Source organism: Pinus tabuliformis, chromosome 3_1 (genome assembly GCF_031772625.1).
Source record: "Pinus tabuliformis cultivar Carrire ecotype Pingquan chromosome 3_1, CPIR1, whole genome shotgun sequence".
Lineage (NCBI taxonomy): Eukaryota > Viridiplantae > Streptophyta > Pinopsida > Pinales > Pinaceae > Pinus > Pinus tabuliformis.
This window is the reverse complement of record NC_142301.1, coordinates 351,118,104-351,140,136: the sequence shown is the minus strand read 5'-3', so window position 1 is coordinate 351,140,136 and position 22,033 is coordinate 351,118,104. Positions and strand designations below refer to the sequence as shown.

Below are 22,033 nucleotides of genomic sequence, written 5' to 3'. Positions count from 1 at the left end.
TAAAATATTAAAATTTAAACTTTATTTTAAGTCTTAAAATAAAGTTTATATATTTTTAATGAAAACTTTTCAAATCATTATAAAAAATGAACTAGTCATAAACTTGAACCTCAAACTGAAAGGTATCTTCAGAGGGAGTAATCGGCAACTAGTCCCGACACCATAAATTTGAATATAATGAAGGTAGGTAAATAAATAAACCAAAGGAGACGTATGATTAAACAGACTGCTACCCCATACATTTTTCAGATTTCATTAAACAACATTTTTTTTTTAAGTTAATCAATAAATAAACCGAAGGAGACGTATTACTTATAAAAAGAACATTCAACAACGATGATTAAACAGACTGCTACCCCATACATTTTTCAGATTTGACTTATAAAATATGTGTCCTTAAATCATGTTGTAAATAAAAATGACCATGTACTATACCAACTGTGAACATCCCCAATTATGAAATAGTCTTATGACCGCCTCTTTTGTTTTGATTTTAAATGGCCAGCGTCCCCCTACTCCCAGACTGGACATTGTAATTTGGGGCACCCACGGACATCAAGCTCCTCCAACCACGTACAATGTTCAACACATTCCACCTCCTCTAACTCACAGCACCCCGAGAGATGTAGCCTTCGAAGCTGTGTACACTGCAACAAGCCCCGTATGTTCTTCAGCTTCCAACATCCATTTGCCCTCAACTCCTCCAAAGATGTCAACAATTCCATACTTGGCAGTTCATCTAACTGAGCGCACCCACTGACATTTAACGTCTGAAGTTTTGTGGCCTGCTCCAAACCCCGTATCCTCTTCAGCTTCGTACATCCGCGTGCCCACAAGTGCTCCAAAGATGTCAATAATTCCATACTCGGCAGCTCATCTAACTGAGCGCACCCTCTAACATCTAAATGCTTAAGTTTTGTGGCCTGCTGCAACCCCCGTATGTTCTTCAGCTTCGCACATCCCTTTGCCCACAAGCGCTCCAAAGATGTCAATAATTCCATACTCGGCAGCTCATCTAACTGAGCGCACCCTATAACATTTAAATGCTGAAGTTTTGTGGCCTGCTGCAACCCCCGTATGTTCTTCAGCTTCGCACATCCCCCTGCCCTCAATTCCTCCAAAGATGTCAATAATTCCATACTCGGCAGCTCATCTAACTGAGCGCACCCTCTAACATCTAGATGCTGAAGTTTTGTGGCCTGCTGCAACCCCCGTATGTTCTTCAGCTTCGCACATCCCTCTGCCCTCAATTCCTCGAGAGATGTCAATAATTCCATACTTGGCAGTTCATCTAACTGAGCGCACCCACAAACAAGTAACGTCTGAAGTTTTGTGGCCTGCTCCAAACCCCGTATCCTCTTCAGCTTCGTACATCCGTCTGCCCACAAGCCCTCCAAAGATGTCAATAATTCCATACTTGGCAGCTCATCTAACTGAGCGCACCCTATAACATTTAAATGCTGAAGTTTTGTGGCCTGCTGCAACCCCCGTATGTTCTTCAGTGTCGCACATCCCTTTGCCCTCAATTCCTGGAGAGATGTCAATAATTCCATACTTGGCAGTTCATCTAACTGAGCGCACCCACTAACATCTAACGTCTGAAGTTTTGTGGCCTGCTCCAAACCCCGTATCCTCTTCAGCTTCGTACATCCCTCTGCCCACAAGTGCTCCAAAGATGTCAATAATTCCATACTCGGCAGCTCATCTAACTGAGCGCACCCTGTAACATCTAAATGCTGAAGTTTTGTGGCCTGCTGCAACCCCCGTATGTTCTTCAGCTTCGCACATCCCTCTGCCCACAAGCGCTCCAAAGATGTCAATAATTCCATACTCGGCAGCTCATCTAACTGAGCGCACCCTATAACATTTAAATGCTGAAGTTTTGTGGCCTGCTGCAACCCCCGTATGTTCTTCAGTGTCGCACATCCCTTTGCCCTCAATTCCTGGAGAGATGTCAATAATTCCATACTTGGCAGTTCATCTAACTGAGTGCACCCACTGACATTTAACGTCTGAAGTTTTGTGGCCTGCTCCAAACCCCGTATCCTCTTCAGCTGCGTACATCCCTCTGCCCACAAGTGCTCCAAAGATGTCAATAATTCCATACTTGGCAGCTCATCTAACTGAGCGCACCCAGAAACATTTAACTTCTGAAGTTTTGTGGCCTGCTCCAAACCCCTTATCCTCTTCAGCTTCGTACATCCCTCTGCCCACAAGTGCTCCAAAGATGTCAATAATTCCATACTCGGCAGCTCATCTAACTGAGGGCACCCTCTAACAGCTAAATGCTGAAGTTTTGTGGCCTGCTCCAAACCCCGTATCCTTTTCAGCTTCGTACATCCGTCTGCCCACAAGCGCTCCAAAGATGTCAATAATTCCATACTCGGCAGCTCATCTAACTGAGCGCACCCTCTAACATCTAAAAGCTGAAGTTTTGTGGCCTGCTGCAACCCCCGTATGTTCTTCAGCTTCGCACATCCCTTTGCCCTCAATTCCTCCAAAGATGTCAATAATTCCATACTTGGCAGCTCATCTAACTGAGCGCACCGAGAAACATCTAACCGCTGAAGTTTTGTCAGCTGGTCCAACCCCCATATGTTCTTCAACTGCGCACATCCATCTACGTCCAACTCCTCCAAACATAAAGGGAGCTGCAAAAAAGATATTTATATGTGGATCACGATTCTCATCTACTAAACATTTCAAATTATTCCGAGACGCTATTTTGATAATAACCACTAAACAGAAATGTTTATACAACAAATTTCAATTTACCTGTGATTCTTGTTGCCACAATGTTTCTAATTTATCCCCGGACACCTGAAGAAACTTTAGCTTCTTCATTGGAATCAGAGGAGGGAGAGATGAGTATGGACACTTGTTCCAGCGGAGCCATATGAGATTTGGCGACTTCGCGCTCTTCAGAATGCGTTCCAAGAGGGAACCTTCAGTATCAACAAGGTGTAACCTCGTCATTTGAATACAGTCAAAATCATCATCATCATGGTATTCGCTAAGAACCATTCTAATTCCCCGCACGGTTATTATTCCCTGCCCATCATAAAAAAAATAAATGATAGTGATTACAGGTTCATTCATTCTTGTAAGATAATGAACCCCGATCTTTATTGAATAAAATATAAGAGGATTTGAGGGATTGACTACTTACAGTTGATTGCTGCACTAAGTCATCAAAATGCCAAAACCTAAGTGGTTGCTTAACACTGGCTTCACTTATTGCAAGATCCCGTAGGTGATCATGCATACTTATCCGATTGTAGGAGTCTACTTCGACCAGACACTTGTTTTGTAGATTTTGTAATGTTAACCAGCCTCCCCATTTTGAGACGTTCCATATGCTAATGGCCATTTCCCTTTTTTGTCCAATGAAAAAACAAGCAATATCTAAGAATACTTGTTTTTCATCTTCATTCAAGGCTTCATAACTAATTTGAAGCCTTTTTTTAATGTCTTCATGAAGTCTCTTTTGAAGTTGAACCAATTGGGCAGACCAATAAGACAGATCATTGTTTCCATGGAGAAGTCCACCGAACACTTTCAGAGATAGAGGCAATCCATCACAGGCATTTACGAAGTCCTGGGCCAAGTTTTCAAATCCTGGGAGTGGATCGGGCTGACCGAAAGCATGCTGGCAAAAGAGCTTGAGTGAGCGTTCTGTACTTAGCCCGCCTAACTTGTAAATTAATGAGTTTTCGACCCCTGATCTCGTGAGAACATCCTTATCTCTAGATGTAATCAATATTAAGCTATCTGAGTGGATACAAGTTCGATCTGGCACAAGTTCATCAATCTGATCTACGCTATCTACATCATCTAAAACTAATAAAATCTTGTGAGATGAAAGATGCTTTTTAAGCCTTTCTATAGCTTCAGCGTTATTTTCTATCAACAGATCTGACCCAGTCAAGCTCCTAAGAAGTTCTCTCTGCAATATTATTAAAGAGCCTTTAACTACATTTTCTCTTACATCATCTAAAAAGCAAGATCCCGCATAACCTGAACCATCATCTAAAAAGCAAGATCCGGCATAACCTGAACTATCCTTATTGAAGGATTGTGAACTCTTCCTTTTCCTATTGAAGATTTCTTTTGCAAGGGTTGTTTTTCCTACACCACCTAACCCAACAATCCCTACTACCTGAACTTTTCTTCCACTCTGTGGATGCTGCAATAACACTTGATTTTCAAAATCGCTAACTTTTTCTTCTAAACCGGTTGGATATTTGGCTACATCCAATGGTTTATTCACATTTCTCAACACACATTCAACCACCTTATGTAGCAAGAGGCCCTCGTCACTGGCGAAAAACAATATAACCAGTGAGAAACATAGTATGTGCATATCTATCAATATAAAGTAACAGAAACACGGGGAAGGATGTTTGAACGCTTACCCGTTACACGCCTGCAGCTCGAAACCGCTTATGCCGGAAACTTTAGAAAGAGCATTTCGCCACTCTTCAATAGTGGCTGCATTGTGTCTCAGCTTCAGCTTCTTTTGAGGAGATTGAGGATCACATATAAGAACATTTCTCTCAGTTTGAGCCTCATACTCCGTCTTCTCTCCAAGTTTCTTCAGGGATTGTGCATACACAGTATCTTTGCCCTGGGTCCATCTAAGATCAGGGTTTCACTTGGTAAAACACTGGAATTATTTTAGCCCCTGACTCCAGCATCATTAGGAGCTCATTTAGACACCAGGTTGAGTCAGCGTATCCCGCGGAAAAAATAGCAACGTGCACAGAGGCTGTTCGAATAGCCTCTTCTATTTGAGAGTTAAAATACTCTCCCTGCCGCAATTCCTCCCGATCCAGAAAGACCTTCAATCCGTACGAAGTAAGCCGATAGTAGAGATGACTGGCGAAGGTATTTTTGACATCGGGGCCTCTGTGATTTATAAAAACATCAAAGGCGGAATTGCTCGTGTTGCTAGGATTAAGGGAGGTGGAAGTAGAGGCAGCGGTGGAGGAGGATGCGGCCATTTCCAATTTGGAAAATAGACACAGAGATAGGAGAGATGTGAAGGATGGCGATGAGTACGACTCAGTCTGAGACTGCAAGGGAGCCGATGAATTAGGAGTTTCTCAGTGCCGAGAGAAGCTGTGAAGAATTGCAATAGGAAACACGCTTTATGCAGAAATACAGCAATACACATGAAACCCTTTACCCTGGTTTTTGCTTATGTCTGAAGGCGCGTTTTAGGTCTGAATGCGCGTTTTCGTAGTGGCCGACCATTGATGTGCACAACCATACATTGTTGGGGATCGGAATCACGTGGCCAGCCGGCCAGACAAAGGAAAAAACTGAACCTACAGCTCATTAGAAAACATTGATGGGACACCACTCAATATTTTTTTGGTGGGTGGGTGTTGGGGATCGGAATCACGTGGCCAGCCGGCCAGACAAAGGAAAAAACTGAACCTACAGCTCATTAGAAAACATTGATGGGACACCACTCAATATTTTTTTTGGTGGGTGGGTGGGAGGAAGGGATGAAGGTTTTAACGCTGTATTTTCAATTAATCTAAACAAAAAAGTTAAATAATACTGTAGTTAGGTAGGTTTTCATTTTCTTTTAGAAAATAATATAACATGAGAGTATTAGAGATATGGGTATTATGTCGAGACAAAATTCATTCATGATAGATATTTATATGCCGTAGTCTTTAACGCGACTTTTTGAAAGCTTTTCGGCGATTTTTTCGGTGAAAATCCGGCAGTAATTTATTGAAATCGAAGTTTGATAACTAGTTTCTGCACAATGAAAGCGTCCCAGGGGTTTTTCAGGGTGCTGAATCCGAATATGCAGTTAAAAAACCATTTTAACTGCAACAAATCATGATTTCATCTCAATTTCTTCCGCCGGATTCCGTCACCGGAATCTCAAAAAGTCGCATTATAGACAACTCCTATTTATATTAGTATAAATAATATTAGTATTTATTTTAATGTTTATGGTAATTAATATATGTATTAGTATTAAATTATTTTATTAATTGTGTTAGTATTAATATTAAATTATAGTTTTAGTATTAATTTTAAATTATGATATTAATGAAAGATAGAAGTAGGAGGAGACTCTATGGATGCAAAAATTTAAGATTATCATAATCATATATTTTCACTTACCACATAAAATGGACAATGGCTTTTTGATCATAGGGATATTGAAAAAAGAACTTACTTCATTTTACAATGATCTCCTTAAAAAGCCTAACCCTAACATATTACAAGCCATGGAGAAAATAATCGTCCACATTCTAAGATTGGTCACTGAAGACCAAAACACGGCTTTGATGAAGCAAATTACTTTGCAGGAGGTTAAGGAAGCAATGATGAGCCTCCCAAAAAATAAGGCTCCTAGACCGGATGCTTTCACCTCGAATTTTTTCTAAGCAGGTTGGGCATTCTTGGGAGAGGAGATATTAGCTTTAATAGAGGAATTGCAAAGAAAATGCTCTATCCTCCCTGCTCTAAACGCCACTTTCCTCACTCTTGCACCTAAATTGACACAAGCAGCAGATCTAAGTAACTTTAGACCTATCACACTCTGTAACATGGTGTACAAAATCCTTTCGAAGATCATAGTCAATAGACTCAAACCCTTGTTTCCTTTACTCATCTCCATGGAGTAGTCAGGATATGTTGAGGGTCAGCAAATCCTAGACAAGATCATAGTAGCGCATGAGCTTATACACACTATGAAAAAGTTCAGAAAATCAAGTATGGTAATCAAATAAGATTTCTCAAAACATTTGATAAATTGAGTTGGGATTATCTTTTCCAAATTTTGAAAGCCTTTGGTTTCTCTAATGATTGGACTAAATGGGTGACTTCCTTATTTTCCTCCCCTTTCTTCTCTATCATTATTAATGGTTCCCCCTCCTCCACCTTTAGTGCCTCTCGAGGTATTTGCCAAGGAGACCCACTCTCCCCTATTCTTTTTGTCCTGGCTATTGAAGTTCGTGTCTGTTATCTTAGACATTTTATGCTTAATGGTGAGATGTGGGGCATTCGTCTCAACAATTAGTTGGCACCCATAACTCACCAACAATTTGTGGATCTCACTATGTTGACGGGCGATCCCTCGGCTCAAGAAGCCTTGGCCTTCATGCACATTCTGAATGACTTCATGTTAGCCTCTAGTACTGAAATTGAACCCAACAAGTCGCAAGCTTTCTTCTTCAATACACATCCTAGCATTTAAGCCCATCTTGCCCGTCTCTTAGGTTTATCTCGAGCCTCTCTCTCGATCATTTATCTAGGTACCCCACTAGTAGAGAATTCGTTGAAAAATATTCACTAGAGAGATCTTTTGGATATAATTCTCACCAAACTAAACAATTGGACCTTTAAGGCCTTAAATTTTCCAGGAAGATTAGTTCTCCTCAAATTGGTGCTTCAATCACTCCCAATTTATAGAATTTTGGTCCTAGTTGCACCGAAAGGCGTCATGCATTCAATGTGTAACCCAATGCACTCTTTTCTTTAGGGAGGAGCAGCACGGGAACATAAGTGGGTGGTTGTGGCTTGGAGTTTGCTCTGTCTTACTAAAGCAAGAGGATGATTAAGACTAAAGGATCTAGAGATGCTTAACAGAGTCATGGGGACCAAACTCTGGTGGTGTTGACTTAAAGGGGGTCAATATCCTTGGAAATTAATATGGGACAAAAAATACAGTCAAGGACTTAGCATATAATCCAAGTTGCACAAACACAACCTCACGTCAGGCTCTTCCATATGGAATTTGGCTGACAACAATAAGGAAATCATTCAAAATAACTATTTTAGGGAAATTCATAATGGAGGCTTGACCAAATTTTGGTCTGATTCATGGCAGCAGCTTCCAAAGCTCTCTTCTTGATCCGAGTTGACTCAACTCCCAGATTTAACCAAGATCTTTTTCTTTCGTGATGTGATTAGAATTGCATTTAAAAGAGCATAAAGGAACATATATGCATGTTGTAAAGAAGAAGAAACTGACAAGAATCAGCAACATAAAACATAAGACGTTGATAACAGAGTTCATCCACGAGGGACTACGTCTCCGAGCCCCGGTGTCAAGATGGTGCAGGCCGCTGCATTAAGTGTTGGAGAGAGTGATGATGTACATGCATGTGTTTTCTCTATCATAAAAGGAATATGCCCTCACACAGGAGTGGATCCAAGAGATGTTCCATTGCAGGAAATATCATTCAAAAAAGGACTCCTATCAGCATGACATTATTTCATGTATGTTAATAATGAGCATCCCGCTAACATGGCATCAAAGGGATCTCAATCAAAACATACATGGCGACACATGAGTATCCCGTCAACATGGCGACCAAGGTATCTCAATCAAAACATGACAATAAGTACATCTCACATCAAGAAGAAAACAAATTCCCACATCAAACATCAAATAGGGATCTATACAGCATAATGCATCACAAGTAAAGAGACAAAGAAGTACATGATCACACTGCATATACCTCACATCAAAGAGTTATCAGAAGAAGAGGATGATAAACTACTGGATCTCGATGTACCATCAATCTCGTGGCGTTGAATATCATGGAAATCACTGCTAGCACATTGAATGCTGACACCTGAACTCCACTTTGAAAAGTGGCCGAAAAATGGAATGATCAAATGGAAAATATGATTACACCATCAGATTCGTGGCATCGAATAGTGTAAAATTGACTGTCAAATTTCTGAATTCTGACAAAGTGAAAATTTGGGGCTACATGAATCTTTTTAGATCCCCCTAGATTCCTCAAAGATTCCCTCCTCCGGGTCATCTGAAGATCTGCTGCTCAGATCAAAAATTCTGTCTATACCATCAGGTTCGTGTCGCTGAGAGGTGTAGGATTGACATAAAGTTTGTCCAATTTGGACACTGGCAAAAATTTTGCCTTCTTGAAAATTGGGCTCAATCATGGTTCTCCCTGCCTCTTCTCCAGGCTCATGGTTCCACTGCAAATTAATTTTAAAATATATATCTCGAACTTCGTGCCATGTTCTGCCTCGGCATCTGTGTCATCGCTCATGGTTCTGCAGTGCTAGCCCTCTCCATTTCGCCATTGTTCGGTCCTCCGTTCCGTTCAAATCCGACCCCTGTGCAAATGAGTGAGGAGGTTAATATATGTTTGATGGCAAACTTTTCCAAGGAAAGCCACTGGTGCATTGGTAAAAAAAGTCAATTTGTTAAGGGGAGGTTGGGGGATCAAATCCCTCCTCCCCACAAAACCCGCGTGTACAATAAGTTTTTTAAGGCGCGATTTGTTTGAAACGACATGCGGTTATTATTAAGTTTGGGGCGCATTTTTTTAAAATTTGGTAACGGTTATATAACTATTTACATGGGCGCAGTTATGGTGGGTGTGACACATGGGCATTGTTGGTTTGTTTGTTGTATTAAATGTGTGATGTTTGGTTGGGCCGCTCGTGGAGCGGGCCGGTCACATGGCCAGGCGGGTTCGATTCCCGCCTGTCCATAACTATGTGCAGCAAAGTGGGTGGGGGCGTGGGTCGGGTCCACCGGAGGTGGCCTGTCCACAGCCCATAAATATATATATGTTTTTTGTGGGTTGGGCCGACGGGGGTCACCGCCTGTCGGCCCCATTAAAATTTGGATTTTTTTAAATACATGCAACCGACTGGTGGGTGGTGGGTGGTGGGGGTGGTGGCCCGCCACCCATATTTTTATATATTTTTTATTTTTGTATAACAATAGTCATTTTTTTATTTTGTCTAATATAAGGGATATTAGAAAAATTAAGTATCCAACAAATTTGCCCACTTTCGGGAGCTAGGTTCCCACGCCGATTGACGATGAATTTGTAGGACACTTAAACCTGACCCACAACCCAACTTTGACCAAAAATTTGACTGGCTCTTTCTCCCTCATACGATCTCGGATTTGAGTGTCGTTCGCATCGTTGGAATCAAGGCGATGAGAACTTTGATCTGGTGTTGGTTTGGGAGCAATCTGACGACTTTGAATTTTGACCCTTTTTTAGTCCTCTAGGACTTCTGCCTGTGTCTGGAGCCACCTAGATCAATCCTCCCCACTGAGGAGCTTTTGGTCCTCCAAAAGCATGAAAATAATCTGCCACTTCTTTGTACCTTGTATACACTTACAAATGTCTGATAAGTCACCCTTCCTTCTTCTTCACCCTTGTCCTTCAAAGCCATAAGCGATGAGCCAACACCTGCCCTCTGCAAACCTGTAGTACAATGTTTTGCAAATTACATGCTTGATTTACAAGACCAACTAATGACCCATGCATCCCATACTTTCCATGAGTTTATAACACATACTCGGTGGTCAATTTTACATCAAAATGGAAACAATACCCCAGCTATGAAAATAAGGCCAACACATCATTATTGCTTCAACAAGTGATGGAAAAAACCTCATTGCTGCAACACATGATTTACAAAAATAAGGCCAAACAATATTGTTGCTTTGACAAGTGATGGAAACACCACATCACTTTCACAGTTTAAAATGCAACACAAAATAAGACCATACATCATTGTTGCTTAACAAGTGATGGAAACAGATCATCACTTTTATTTTAAAATGCAACACATGATTGCAAAAAAATAAGACCATGACATTCTATCACGCCTAGAAGAACCATTTCTCACTTATCAATGTGAATGGGTCATTTCCTTGTGGCGCATTCGCTTTTCGAACAACCGTTTCATCTGGTTCATGCACCAAAACTTTGTCTTTAAGGCGCTGCTCTCGATGGAGCCTCCAATAAGTGGCTCTTTGATGGCCACCTCTATTGCAATGACTGCAATACATCTTCTTCCTCCAGATCTGCTTAACATGTTTCTTTACCTGCTGTTGAGAGGGTCTTTCACGCCTCCTCCTTTTATGTGCTGCTATTCTTTTCCAGCACTCAACAAATGCACGATTATGTAAACTGCAAAAATTACATGTTTTTCGATGCCATGTCTTATGATCATTATTAACAACATGATTATAATTGAAATGAACATTCAAATATCTAGATTGTTTATACCTTTCCTTGTTGCCTTTGGTGTCATTATGGCAATGAGATCTTGCCTCATCCCTTTCCCTGCAATGGGCACTACCATGGGATGATGGTGATGTGTTCCCATCATTCTCTTTCCTTTACGATTTCGACGATGTCTCGAAAGAATCTGACACCTTCGAGCATTCTCCTTCAGTGTATCCAAAGCCTACAAATAGAGGTCTCTGCACAACCTCCAATGGTTGAGTTATGCCTTGGTTTTTAACACCAAGTTCTTCTTCCTCCTTCTACCTCATCCTGGTAAGGAGCCTCATGTTTGTCCCCGTAATTGGTATCTCCACATTTCCAACAGAAATCATACTATGTGAAGTTGAAACTGACGGGAAATCAACATCTTTTACCTCCACTGTCGAGTTGGAAAGAATTGATGAGGGCCTCTCATCATCTGTTGTTGGTGGTTCGCTAGTTGTCTTGGTGCATTCCCCAACTTCCTTTCCGACATACCCAAGCCCTGCTTGACAAGGTAATTCTTCTACTTTGATGGGGTTGACTATGCCTTGGCCATTAATGCCCAAGCCTTTTCCTTCATACCCCATTTTCTTCAACAGTTTGGAGCCAATTCCTGTGGTATGATTTTCAAAAACAACGAAATCATCATCATGAAACACACATGAAGACGAAGAATTACTTTTTACTTCACATGGGTCACGCTGCAGCTTTTCCAAGGCCTCGTCCTTAGCTTGCAACTCTCGTAGCAAACTCTATTTCTCCTCTTTCTCTCCCTGTAGAAGCATCTTCAATTCAGCGTTATCTGCTTGAAGACTCTGGTTGTTGTGCTTCAATTCTTCCAGGGCCTCTTCCGTGGCTCGCAACTGAAGCTGCAATCGTTACTTTTCCTCTGTCTATTTTTGTAGAGCTTCATACATTATTTCCACCTTTTGGGAAATTCTAAGCATGGTCTCGTACATCACTTTGTCATCCTCCATTGTTGCACATTCCATTGTTCATGTTCGCAATTCACATCCACGCAAAGACCGTTTTGATACCAAACTTGATCCGAGTTGACGCAACTCCCGGATTTAACTAAGATCTTTTGCTTTCGTGATGTGATTAGAATTGCATTTAAAAGAGCATAAAGGAACATATATGCATGTTATAAAGAAGAAGGAACATGACAAGAATCAACAACATAAAACACAAGATGTTGATAACAAAGTTCGTCCAGAGGGACTACGTCTTTGGGCCCCGGTGTTAAGATGGTGTAGGCCGCTGCTTTAAGTGTTGGAAAGAGTGATGATGTACATGCATGTGTTTTCTCTATCATACAAGGAATATTCCCTCATGCAGGAGTGGCTCCAAGAGATGTTTCACTGCAGGAACTCTCATTTAAAAAAGGACTCCTATCAGCATGACATAATTTCACGTATGTTAATAATGAGCATCCCACCAACATGGCATCAAAGGGATCTCAATCAAAACATACATGGCGACACATGAGTATCCCATCAACATGGCGACAAAGGAATCTCAATCAAAATATGACAATAAGTACATCTCACAACAAAAACAAAACAAGATCCTACATCAAACATCAAACATGGATCTATATAGCTCAATGCATCTCAAGTAAAGAGACAAAGAAGTACATGATCACATTGCATATACCTCACATCAAGGAGTTATCAGAAGAAGAGGATGATAAACTGTTGGATCTGGTTGTACCATCAATATCGTGGCATCGAATATCATGGAAATGACTGCTCGCACATTGAATGCTGACACCTGCACTCCACTTTGAAAAGTGGCCGAAAAATGGAATGATCAAATGGAAAATCTGATTACACCATCAGATTCGTGGCATCGAATAGTGTAAAATCGATTGTCAAATTTCTGAATTTTGACAAAGTGAAAATCTGGGGCTACAGGAATCTTTTAGATTCCCCCTAGATTCCTCAAAGATTCCCTCCTCCAGGTCATCTGAAGATCTTCTGCTCAGATCAAAATTCTATCTGCACAATCAGGTTCGTGTCACTAAGAGGTGTAGGATTGACATAAAGTTTGTCCAATTTGGACACTGGCAAAATTTCGCCCTCTTGAAAATTGGGCTCAATCATGGTTCCCCCTGCCTCTTCTCCAGGCTCATGGTTCCACCTGCAAATTAATTAAAAATATATATATCTCGGACTTCATGCCACATTCTGCCTCGACATCTGTGTCATCGCTCATGGTTCTGCAGTGCTAGCGCTCTCCATTCCGCCACTGTTCGGTCCTCCATTCTGTTCAAATCCGACCTCCGTGCAAATGAGTGAGGAGGTTAATATATGTTTGATGGTAGACTTTTCCATGGAGCGCCACTGGCGCATTGGTAAAAAAGACAATTTGTTAAGGGGAGGTTGGGGGATCAAATCCCACCTCCCCACAAAATCCACGTGTACAATAAGTTTTTTAAGGCGCGGTTTGTTTGAAATGGCATGCGGTTATTATGAAGTTTGGGGCGCATTTTCTTAAATTTGGTAATGGTTATATAACTGTTTACATGGGCGCAGTTATGGTTGTGTGTGACATGGGTGTTGTTGGTTTGCTTATTGTATTAAATGTGCGATGTTTGGTTGGGCCGCCCGTGGAGTGGGCCGGCCATGTGGCCGGGCGGGTTCGATTCCGTCGGTCCATAACTATGTGCGGCAAAGTGGGTGGGGGCATAGGCCGCGTCCACCAGAGGTGCCCGCCCACAACCCACATATATATATATATATATATATATATACATATATATATATATATATATATATACATATATATATATATATACATACATATATATATATATATTATACATATATATATATATATATATATATATATACATATATATACATATATATATATATATATATATATATATATATATGTTTGTTGTGGGTTGGCCAACGGGGGTCACGGCTTGTCGGCCCTATTAAAATTTTATTTTTTTTAAAATACATGCAACCGACCAGTGGGTGGCGGGGGTGGTGGCCCACCACCCATATTTTAAATTTTTTTGTTTTTTATATAACAATAGTCACTTTTTTTATTTTGTCTAATATAAGGGATATTAGATAAATTAAGTATTCAACAAATTTTCTCGCTTTCGGGAGCTAGGTTCCCACGCCGATTGATGGTGAATTTGTAAGACACTTAAACCTGGTCCACATCCCAACTTTGATCAAAACTTTGACTGGCTATTTCTCCCTCATACAATCTCGGATTTGAGTGTCGTTCACACCGTTGGAATCAGGGTGATGAGCACTTCGATCTGGTGTTGGTTTGGCAGAAATGCCTTCAGGTGGGTAACACGTCCTATATCTTCTCGGTATATACAGACATGGTGACGGGAAGGCATTGGTTGATTGCACACATCGGCAGAAAGGGGCGGTCTCACGCTTTGAATTTTGACCCTTTTTGAGTCCTCTGGGACTTCTGCCTGTGTCTGGAGCTACCTGGATCACTTATCAAGAGAGTCTATCACAAATTTATACAACATTGGAAGCTCAACGCTACATACAAGTGGCACAATATTGGAAAGATCAACCGAGTGAAGGTCATTGGCATACTTGGAAATATCAGGAGGATTAGGGCTTCCCCATTCCAGAGGAGGACTGGGAGATTCTCCAAAAGGAACTGTAGCAAAGGAAAATTCATATTCAGGATGGTGTCGACATTCTTCAATTGGGTTTCAAGTCCTTAGGTAAATTTACTATTAAAGAGGATTATAATCTTATGGGAGATTTGGAAAACTTCCCCAAAGAGGAGATATGGACTCACATCTGGCAGTAAGGTCTATGGCCCAAGGTAACCTCCTTCCTTTGGCTTTTGGCCAGGAAGCACACTCTAACCTGGGATAAAATTAGAAAAAGGGGTTTCAAAGGACAATCCAAATCACATTTTTAATGACTACCCCTTTACGAAGCACATTTGGAGGAAAGAAACAATCACCTTCAAGTAAACATATCACAATTCTCAAGCTGATGTTGTGGATCTCATCACTACTTGGCATTCATAAGCCTTTCAAAGTCTTGTTCTCAACAATCCTTAGATGCTCCTTTAGGGATTTGTCTAATGGACAATCTGGAAGGAAATGAACTATAGAATATTCAAGGGATCATCAAGACGTGAAACAATTATCTGGAAAGTAATCCTCAAAAACATTTGTGAATCCATTATTTCCAGCTCATGGGGGGCCAATCCTTTGGCCGACTTCCCTACCTGAGTCTTCCATTCTCGAGGCCCTCTCCATCTCACCTCCCTCCTCTTCATTTGTGAATCCTATTACCCACCTCATCCCATTCACTCAACCTTTTTGGTCCTCTCCTCCTTTGGGCTTCCTTAAATTTTTATTCAATAGTAGCTTAAAGACAAATCCAGGCAATGCAGGTTTTGGAGGAGAATTCTGCAATCATCATGGCCTCCCAGCATACATTACAATAGGCTCTATCAGCGTTAGTACAAACAATGATGCAGAGATTTTTTCCCGATAAGAAGGTCAGCAATATGCTTTGGAAAAAGGTTTCCACAAATTGATTGTTGAGGGTGATTCGAGGATTGTCATAAATATCCTCAAGAAACATCTCAATGGTTCTAACTCAGAAAAACTCTCTCATAGTTGGCATCTAGAATCCCTCATCTCCAGAACCAATATGCTTCTTCAAGGTATCTCAATCATAATTCCTATGCATATAAAAGGAGCAGGAAACAAAGTTGGTGATCGATTAGCTAATCTGGGTTGCAATAACTCCTCCATTAGCATTTCCTCATGCATGGAAGTTTTGTCAAAATCTTAATGGCTTAAGGAATGCAGATATTTGACAAACAAGAATTTGGTAGATTCTAATGGAGAAACAGAATCCCCCCAATCCTTCCATCGATCGAGGTGTCTCATAATCTAAAAGGTTGAAGGTCTAATGCTCGTTATTTTTCTTTTGGCTACTGCTTGGCAACATGTTGCCTTCGTGATTAGGAACAATAGTGAAGGTCTCGATGCCCATCATGATGTCTTGTATAGTCCCAGTTATTAGGTTTTTTGTATTTTTATCAAGCTCACAGTTAATCTGGTAGTTTATGGTACTTTTCTTGGAGATAAAAACTTTTCTTCTACTCTTGGTTTGGTTTCCCTTGTAGCAAACCTAGGAAAAGCTCTAAATGCAAATGATCTTTTTATTAATCAAAGACTTATATATATATATATATATATATATATATATATATATATATATATATATATATATATATATATAATTTTAATATTAAATTATAGTATTAATAACATAGTATTAATAATACTAATAATGCTATTAATACTAATAATAGTAAGTGTTGCAGGGGAGCTGAGTCCACACCATTCAAGTTAAAAATTTGAGTCGTCTTTAGTGCAACTTTTTGGAAGTTTTTCCGGTTTGATTTTGGCAAGAATTTATTGAAATCACCAGTGTGATGGGTAACCCCTGCACAATCGAAGTGCCCTAGAGGTTTTTCAGGGCAGTGAATCCATATATACACCCAAAAAACCAATTTAAATAATGAAAATCAAGATTTCACCTCAAATTTTGAATCCATATATACACTCAAAAAACCAGTTTAAATAAAGAAAATCAAGATTTCACCTCAAATTTTTCCGCCTAATTTCGGCACCGGAAATTACAAAAAGTTGCACTAAAGACAACTCTGTTAAAAATTATGTTATGGAAAAAATTGCATAAAATTTTATAATCTACATTCGTTTATATTAGCTAAGTTAATAATTGTTAATAAGAAAATGGAATACTGTAGTGGTGCTTTGGAAGGAACAAATGAATTGAGATATGAAGTAATTTACATATTATTTCGATCCATTTTTTATGCAAAGACTTGATTAAATTATAGTGAGAAGTAACCGATGGTAAATATGTTATTTACTTCCTTCAAAGCTTAAGAATAAAAAATCACTACACAAATATAAAAAATAATCCATGCATATTGCAACCATATCCATAAATAATGGCATAAAATATGTTAGATAATTATCCACATAGCATTACCTTGTGCAAAGGTTACAATAAGACCTTCAAGTTATGGTCAAATCAAATGTTTGAAAATTAGTTTTTTAAATAATATTGACAAATAAATATTTATTTTTCAAAGTTAAACATTATAAGTTCCATTGGTCAATGCTAAACTAATAATGGTAAAAAAAGATTGATGATGGTATATTGACAATACATTATTAATAACTTTAATAGTATTAATGAAATTAATAATATCAATGTAATAACGAGATATTATAGTATTACATGTAATAATGAGATATAATAGTATTACATGAAATAAATTTATGTTATATTATAATAATATCCTTATTAATGTTATAAACCACATTAAGATTATTGTGAATATTATTGTTATTAATAACATTGATTTACAATCACATTAAAGTTAGCACATAGTAATAATAATAATATTATTTTTCTCATTAGTATTAATAATAATATTATTATTAGTAAAATTAACATATATAATATTTTTCTTTTTTTATGGGGTGAATTCTATTATCTACAAAAACAAGGGATTACATCAAGAATTACAATAAGTCAATCAGGTCTCTTACAGGGAAGACAAGACCACAACAAGAAATATACTCTCTTTAGAGATGAGATAGACAACTAAGAACTAATAGTAACTACACGAACCAGACTAATAAAAATATACTAGCATAAGTGGCCTTGAACAAAAATAGCTACAAAATTACAGTCATAAACTAGAACCATAACAAAATCAAGCTAAAGGGTTGGAATCAGAGCCTACCACCATAATAGGGGTTTTTGGATTTGTCGAAGATCTTCCTACTGCAGGGGGATGTCGAGATAATGTTCAATCTTCTCCAACCTATGATCAAAATCCCTTAGATGTTCATCCAAGTAATCCAAAGATTAAAGAAGGTCCAACCTAGAATCATGTTGGTCTAGAAGAGTTCGCCCAAGAAGGAATTTCATTTTCCAATACAACTACAATATCTGCATGTATTGATTAAATCTATCCCTCGTTTGTCATAAATTAGAGATCTAATTGGCCCACTCAGTAAGGAATTTTGTATCTAAGAGGGATGTTCTGTGAGAAGAGGATTCCCCATCAGACCTGGTCAATTCCTCCTATACATGGGCCAGAGTGTGCTCCTAATACCGTGCTACAAAGTCTTCAATTTGATGATGAAAGTGACTGTGATGTTTGTGAGCCCACTCTCAATAATAAGCGACCTCTCTTCTGACTCTGTCCCTCTGTCATGGCATGGTGACAATGACACTTAGAGACCCAAAGTTAAGCCATGTTCAACCCTGACTAAGATAATCACTTCCCACACAGTATCACCTCAGATTAATATGGCCAAAAACTAAGAGGTGGATGAATCGATGAACTATTTGCATGGATGCTTTGCCAGCTAGGTCCAAGTGTTCAGAAGTGGCTAAGGCATACAATTCCTTGCTAACTTTCTGACACCAAACAACAAAATGATGGGAATGCCAACTAATAGTCAAGGTGTTGACCAAAACACTACCCAGGGACAATAGAGGCACCTGCCACACCATCTGAGATGGTGGTAGGGGCCAATAATACAACATAAACCCTTAGAACACTAGGATTCCCACACCACTAGACCCTAGAATGACACTCAACCTAGAATAGGCTCCATGGGGTCTTAGGAACACAACCAATATGGAAGAAAGGAACCTAACACCCTGAAGGACAACCCTAAACAACACCAAGACAAGATGTGAGACCCCTCAACCTCCACGACTCCTCGATAGCTAACCTTTAGGTGATGGGAATCATACAAAAAGAGTTGAGCCACCATGACACTCCAGTTGAGAAAAGAGAGTGACACCAAATCTATTACATGAGATAAAAAACTGCATTCAAAAATGGAGAAGATGAACAAAAATTGAAAGAGGATATCACCTCGTGAGAGAAATGAGTCAATCTACCTTATGTGCCTTAAGATAGGATAAAAAAAAACAATAGATTCCCCTTCCCCTTTATTGGAACTGAATTGACTGCAAGTGAGTCAGTTAAATTGACAATTACCATAACCACTACTCCATATTGAATTACCACTTATGAAAATCATATGCAAAGGCTAAGGGAAAGAGCATTCAATTTTTTGTTGGAGATACAACAGGGTGGCAAAACTCATCTTGAATTATTTTCTCTTGTCTGCTTCTTTCCCAATGTCTTATATTCCCAGGCCCTACTCCTGCTTGGGGATATCTCACTGCATATCGAATTTCTCCATTCTTTGCTTGGAGCTCGGTGAGTGATAGAAAATATAACAATACAAACTCTTCTTCATGACCACCCACCCCACATACTTTGTGCTATTGATCTCTCCACCACATCATCCCCTCATTTGCCCACTTGATGGTGATTTTATTGTCATTCAATTCAACTGTTACACTTGTCTGTGTAAAGCCACATCCCCCGAATTATTAGTAGTAACACCATTAATAATAGTAACTATGTTACATTAATAGTAATCCATTAATTATAACATATATACACTAATAATATCATTATATAATATATTATTGTATCTAATAAATCATCCTATTACAATATTATAATGTTATTGTTGATATTATTATTTAATGTTGTTATTGTTGTTGTTATTATTATTATTATTAACATTAATAATACTTGATCCATAAATTGTCATGGATATTCCAGTGGACAATTCATCACAACAAATCTGATAAATTATACTTTAAAATCTGAAATCTACACTATGAGGGTTTACTTCTCTTTAGATTTTTGGATCAGTAAATTATTGTTGATTTTGTATGTATGCAAATTATGATTACGTAGAAAATAGAGAATAACGTAATAAAAACTCACAAACGACGATTTGACATAAGATATAACCTAGGAAACCCTTTCAGGAGAAAACCCAACTGGAAGGTGAGGCCGCTCTGCTCTCTTTCTCTGAATAGAAAATGGTTGTGAGTACAAATAAGTAAGGCATGTGTCCCGTGGGCTACTACAGTGCATAAATCCTCTCTTGTCATCTCTCCTTTTCTCTCTTGGCTATTCTTCCCGCCTATGGAACAAATGAACTAAAAAAGAATGGAACCCATTTTCCTCCTAGTGGCTCGGTTATAACATAGCTCGATAGCCTACTAGCAGCTACATTTGACTCCATCAAAGCTTGATAGCCTACTAGCAGTTAGGTTTAACTCCCTCAACTCTTAACCAAAGTTATAATATGGATTCTTCTAGAGTCTTCTTCATCATGATCATGTGGTTGATGTGGAATCCTTTTTCGTAAATAATGGGGGTTGATGTGGCACCCTCTCAAATTACGATGGCTAAAACAGGAAGGTCAACTTATGAGTGGCATAAAGTTTTTGTACGAACTCCGATTGAGGTGATTATTGTATCGTTGGAAATGTCTCTATGTGTATAATAGGAAAAAATGGTGTCATGCGAAAGCAACAAATTTTTACCCCCAAAAAATGTCGTTTTATGCCTCAAATGTTTCTAGAAGGTTTTAGACCCAAATTTTCCAAACTGCGTCCCACGGGTCAAAATGGTCATGCGAGTTGATTCCTCCACTTTTTTAACTCTAAAAGCATTGGATGAATGAAAAACAATATAATGATCCAATCTAGATCACACCTCCCAAATTTGCGAGACTTTTGGTCCCAAAAGCTTCTATTGAATGAGATGAGGAAATTTTTCCTTCACCTTTTCTCGAGTGTACCATTTAGCGTAGCCAAGAAGTTTTCCTTTCAATCCAATTTGATAAATGTCATGTTTCCCAATTCTTGTAGTTATGGACCTTTTTTACAAAACTATATCTTTTGTCAACCCTTCCTAAGCATCTGGTGCTAAGTCCTCTACAGAAGGTAGGACATATTCCTCTTCCTGATCTAGCATGGAAGGCTCATATAGCTTTAGATTCTCCACATTCACAACTAAGTAAATGCACATGTATGGGGGTAGATTGAGTTTATAGGTGTCATAGCCCACCTTTTATAGTCTCTCAAAGGGACCATATTATAGAGCCTTGATTTTCTTACCAAGACCATGTAGCCTCGCCTTATTCAATTGTACCATACTCTATCTCCCACCTTGAAAAACTTCTCTGTTATGTGTTGATCATGCTTGGACTTATATTTTTCCTATGACTTATGTAGTGTTTCCTATACATGTATATGGATTTTCCTGACATTTTCTACAAAATTTTCAACCCTCAAGGCATCCCCTTTAAGATCCTCCCTTACTATTCCTTGTTGACCATATGCAATATCCAAAGGTGAAAGTGGAAAATATTGAAAACAAGTTTCAAATGGGGACTTACTAGTAGATGTGTGGACTGTTATGTTATAAAAGTGTTGTATGTATACCATATTTTCATCCCATTTCTTTGGATGCTTCTTATTGTAATCCCTCAAAAACTACACCAAAGTCCTATTGACTACTTTTGTTTCCCATCTATTAGAGGATGGAATGTTGTAGACCTCTTCAAATTCGTGCCCATCTTCTCCCACAGTGTATTCCAAAATGCACTAAGAAATCTAGTGTCCTTATCTAAAACAATATTCATTGGTATCCTAAAGTGCACCCAAAAGTTTGTTGCTTCTTTCTCGTTGATGATATTTTTATAGGGCATCATAACACACATCTTGTTGAACCTATCAAGTACCATGAACAATTAGTCATGTCCCTTCCTAGTTATTGGTAAACCTCCCACGAAGTCCATGTAAATGTTTTCCCAGGGATGAGTGGGTATAGGTAAGGGATGATATAAACCATGGTTCGTGATACTACACTTACTGGTGTTATCACAAAAAATAGATCATCTAGCCATAATTTACTAGATGGATTGAAGTACACCATGTAAGGCCAATTTTACCATAGTAAAATTGCTTTCACTATGAGAAATTACTTAATAAACCACATTTGTTAAGCAATTTATTATTAAACCCATGAAGAATAATTAAATAAATCACTAT

The 22,033-nt window shown here is 39.0% G+C and overlaps 1 protein-coding gene across 1 annotated transcript; it reads right to left on the bottom strand.

Moving 5' to 3' along the window:
• Positions 1-214: 214 nt before the first annotated feature.
• On the bottom strand, positions 215-5,003 carry LOC149187163 (uncharacterized). The gene is made up of 6 exons (XM_089409578.1): positions 4,758-5,003; positions 4,416-4,648; positions 4,054-4,319; positions 3,170-4,017; positions 2,776-3,051; positions 215-2,651 (listed from the first exon to the last, which is right to left on the bottom strand). Exons 1-6 carry the CDS (start codon positions 5,001-5,003, stop codon positions 513-515), a joined length of 4,008 nt encoding a protein of 1,335 aa, XP_089265704.1. The 3' UTR covers positions 215-512.
• Between the last annotated feature and the right edge of the window lie 17,030 nt (positions 5,004-22,033).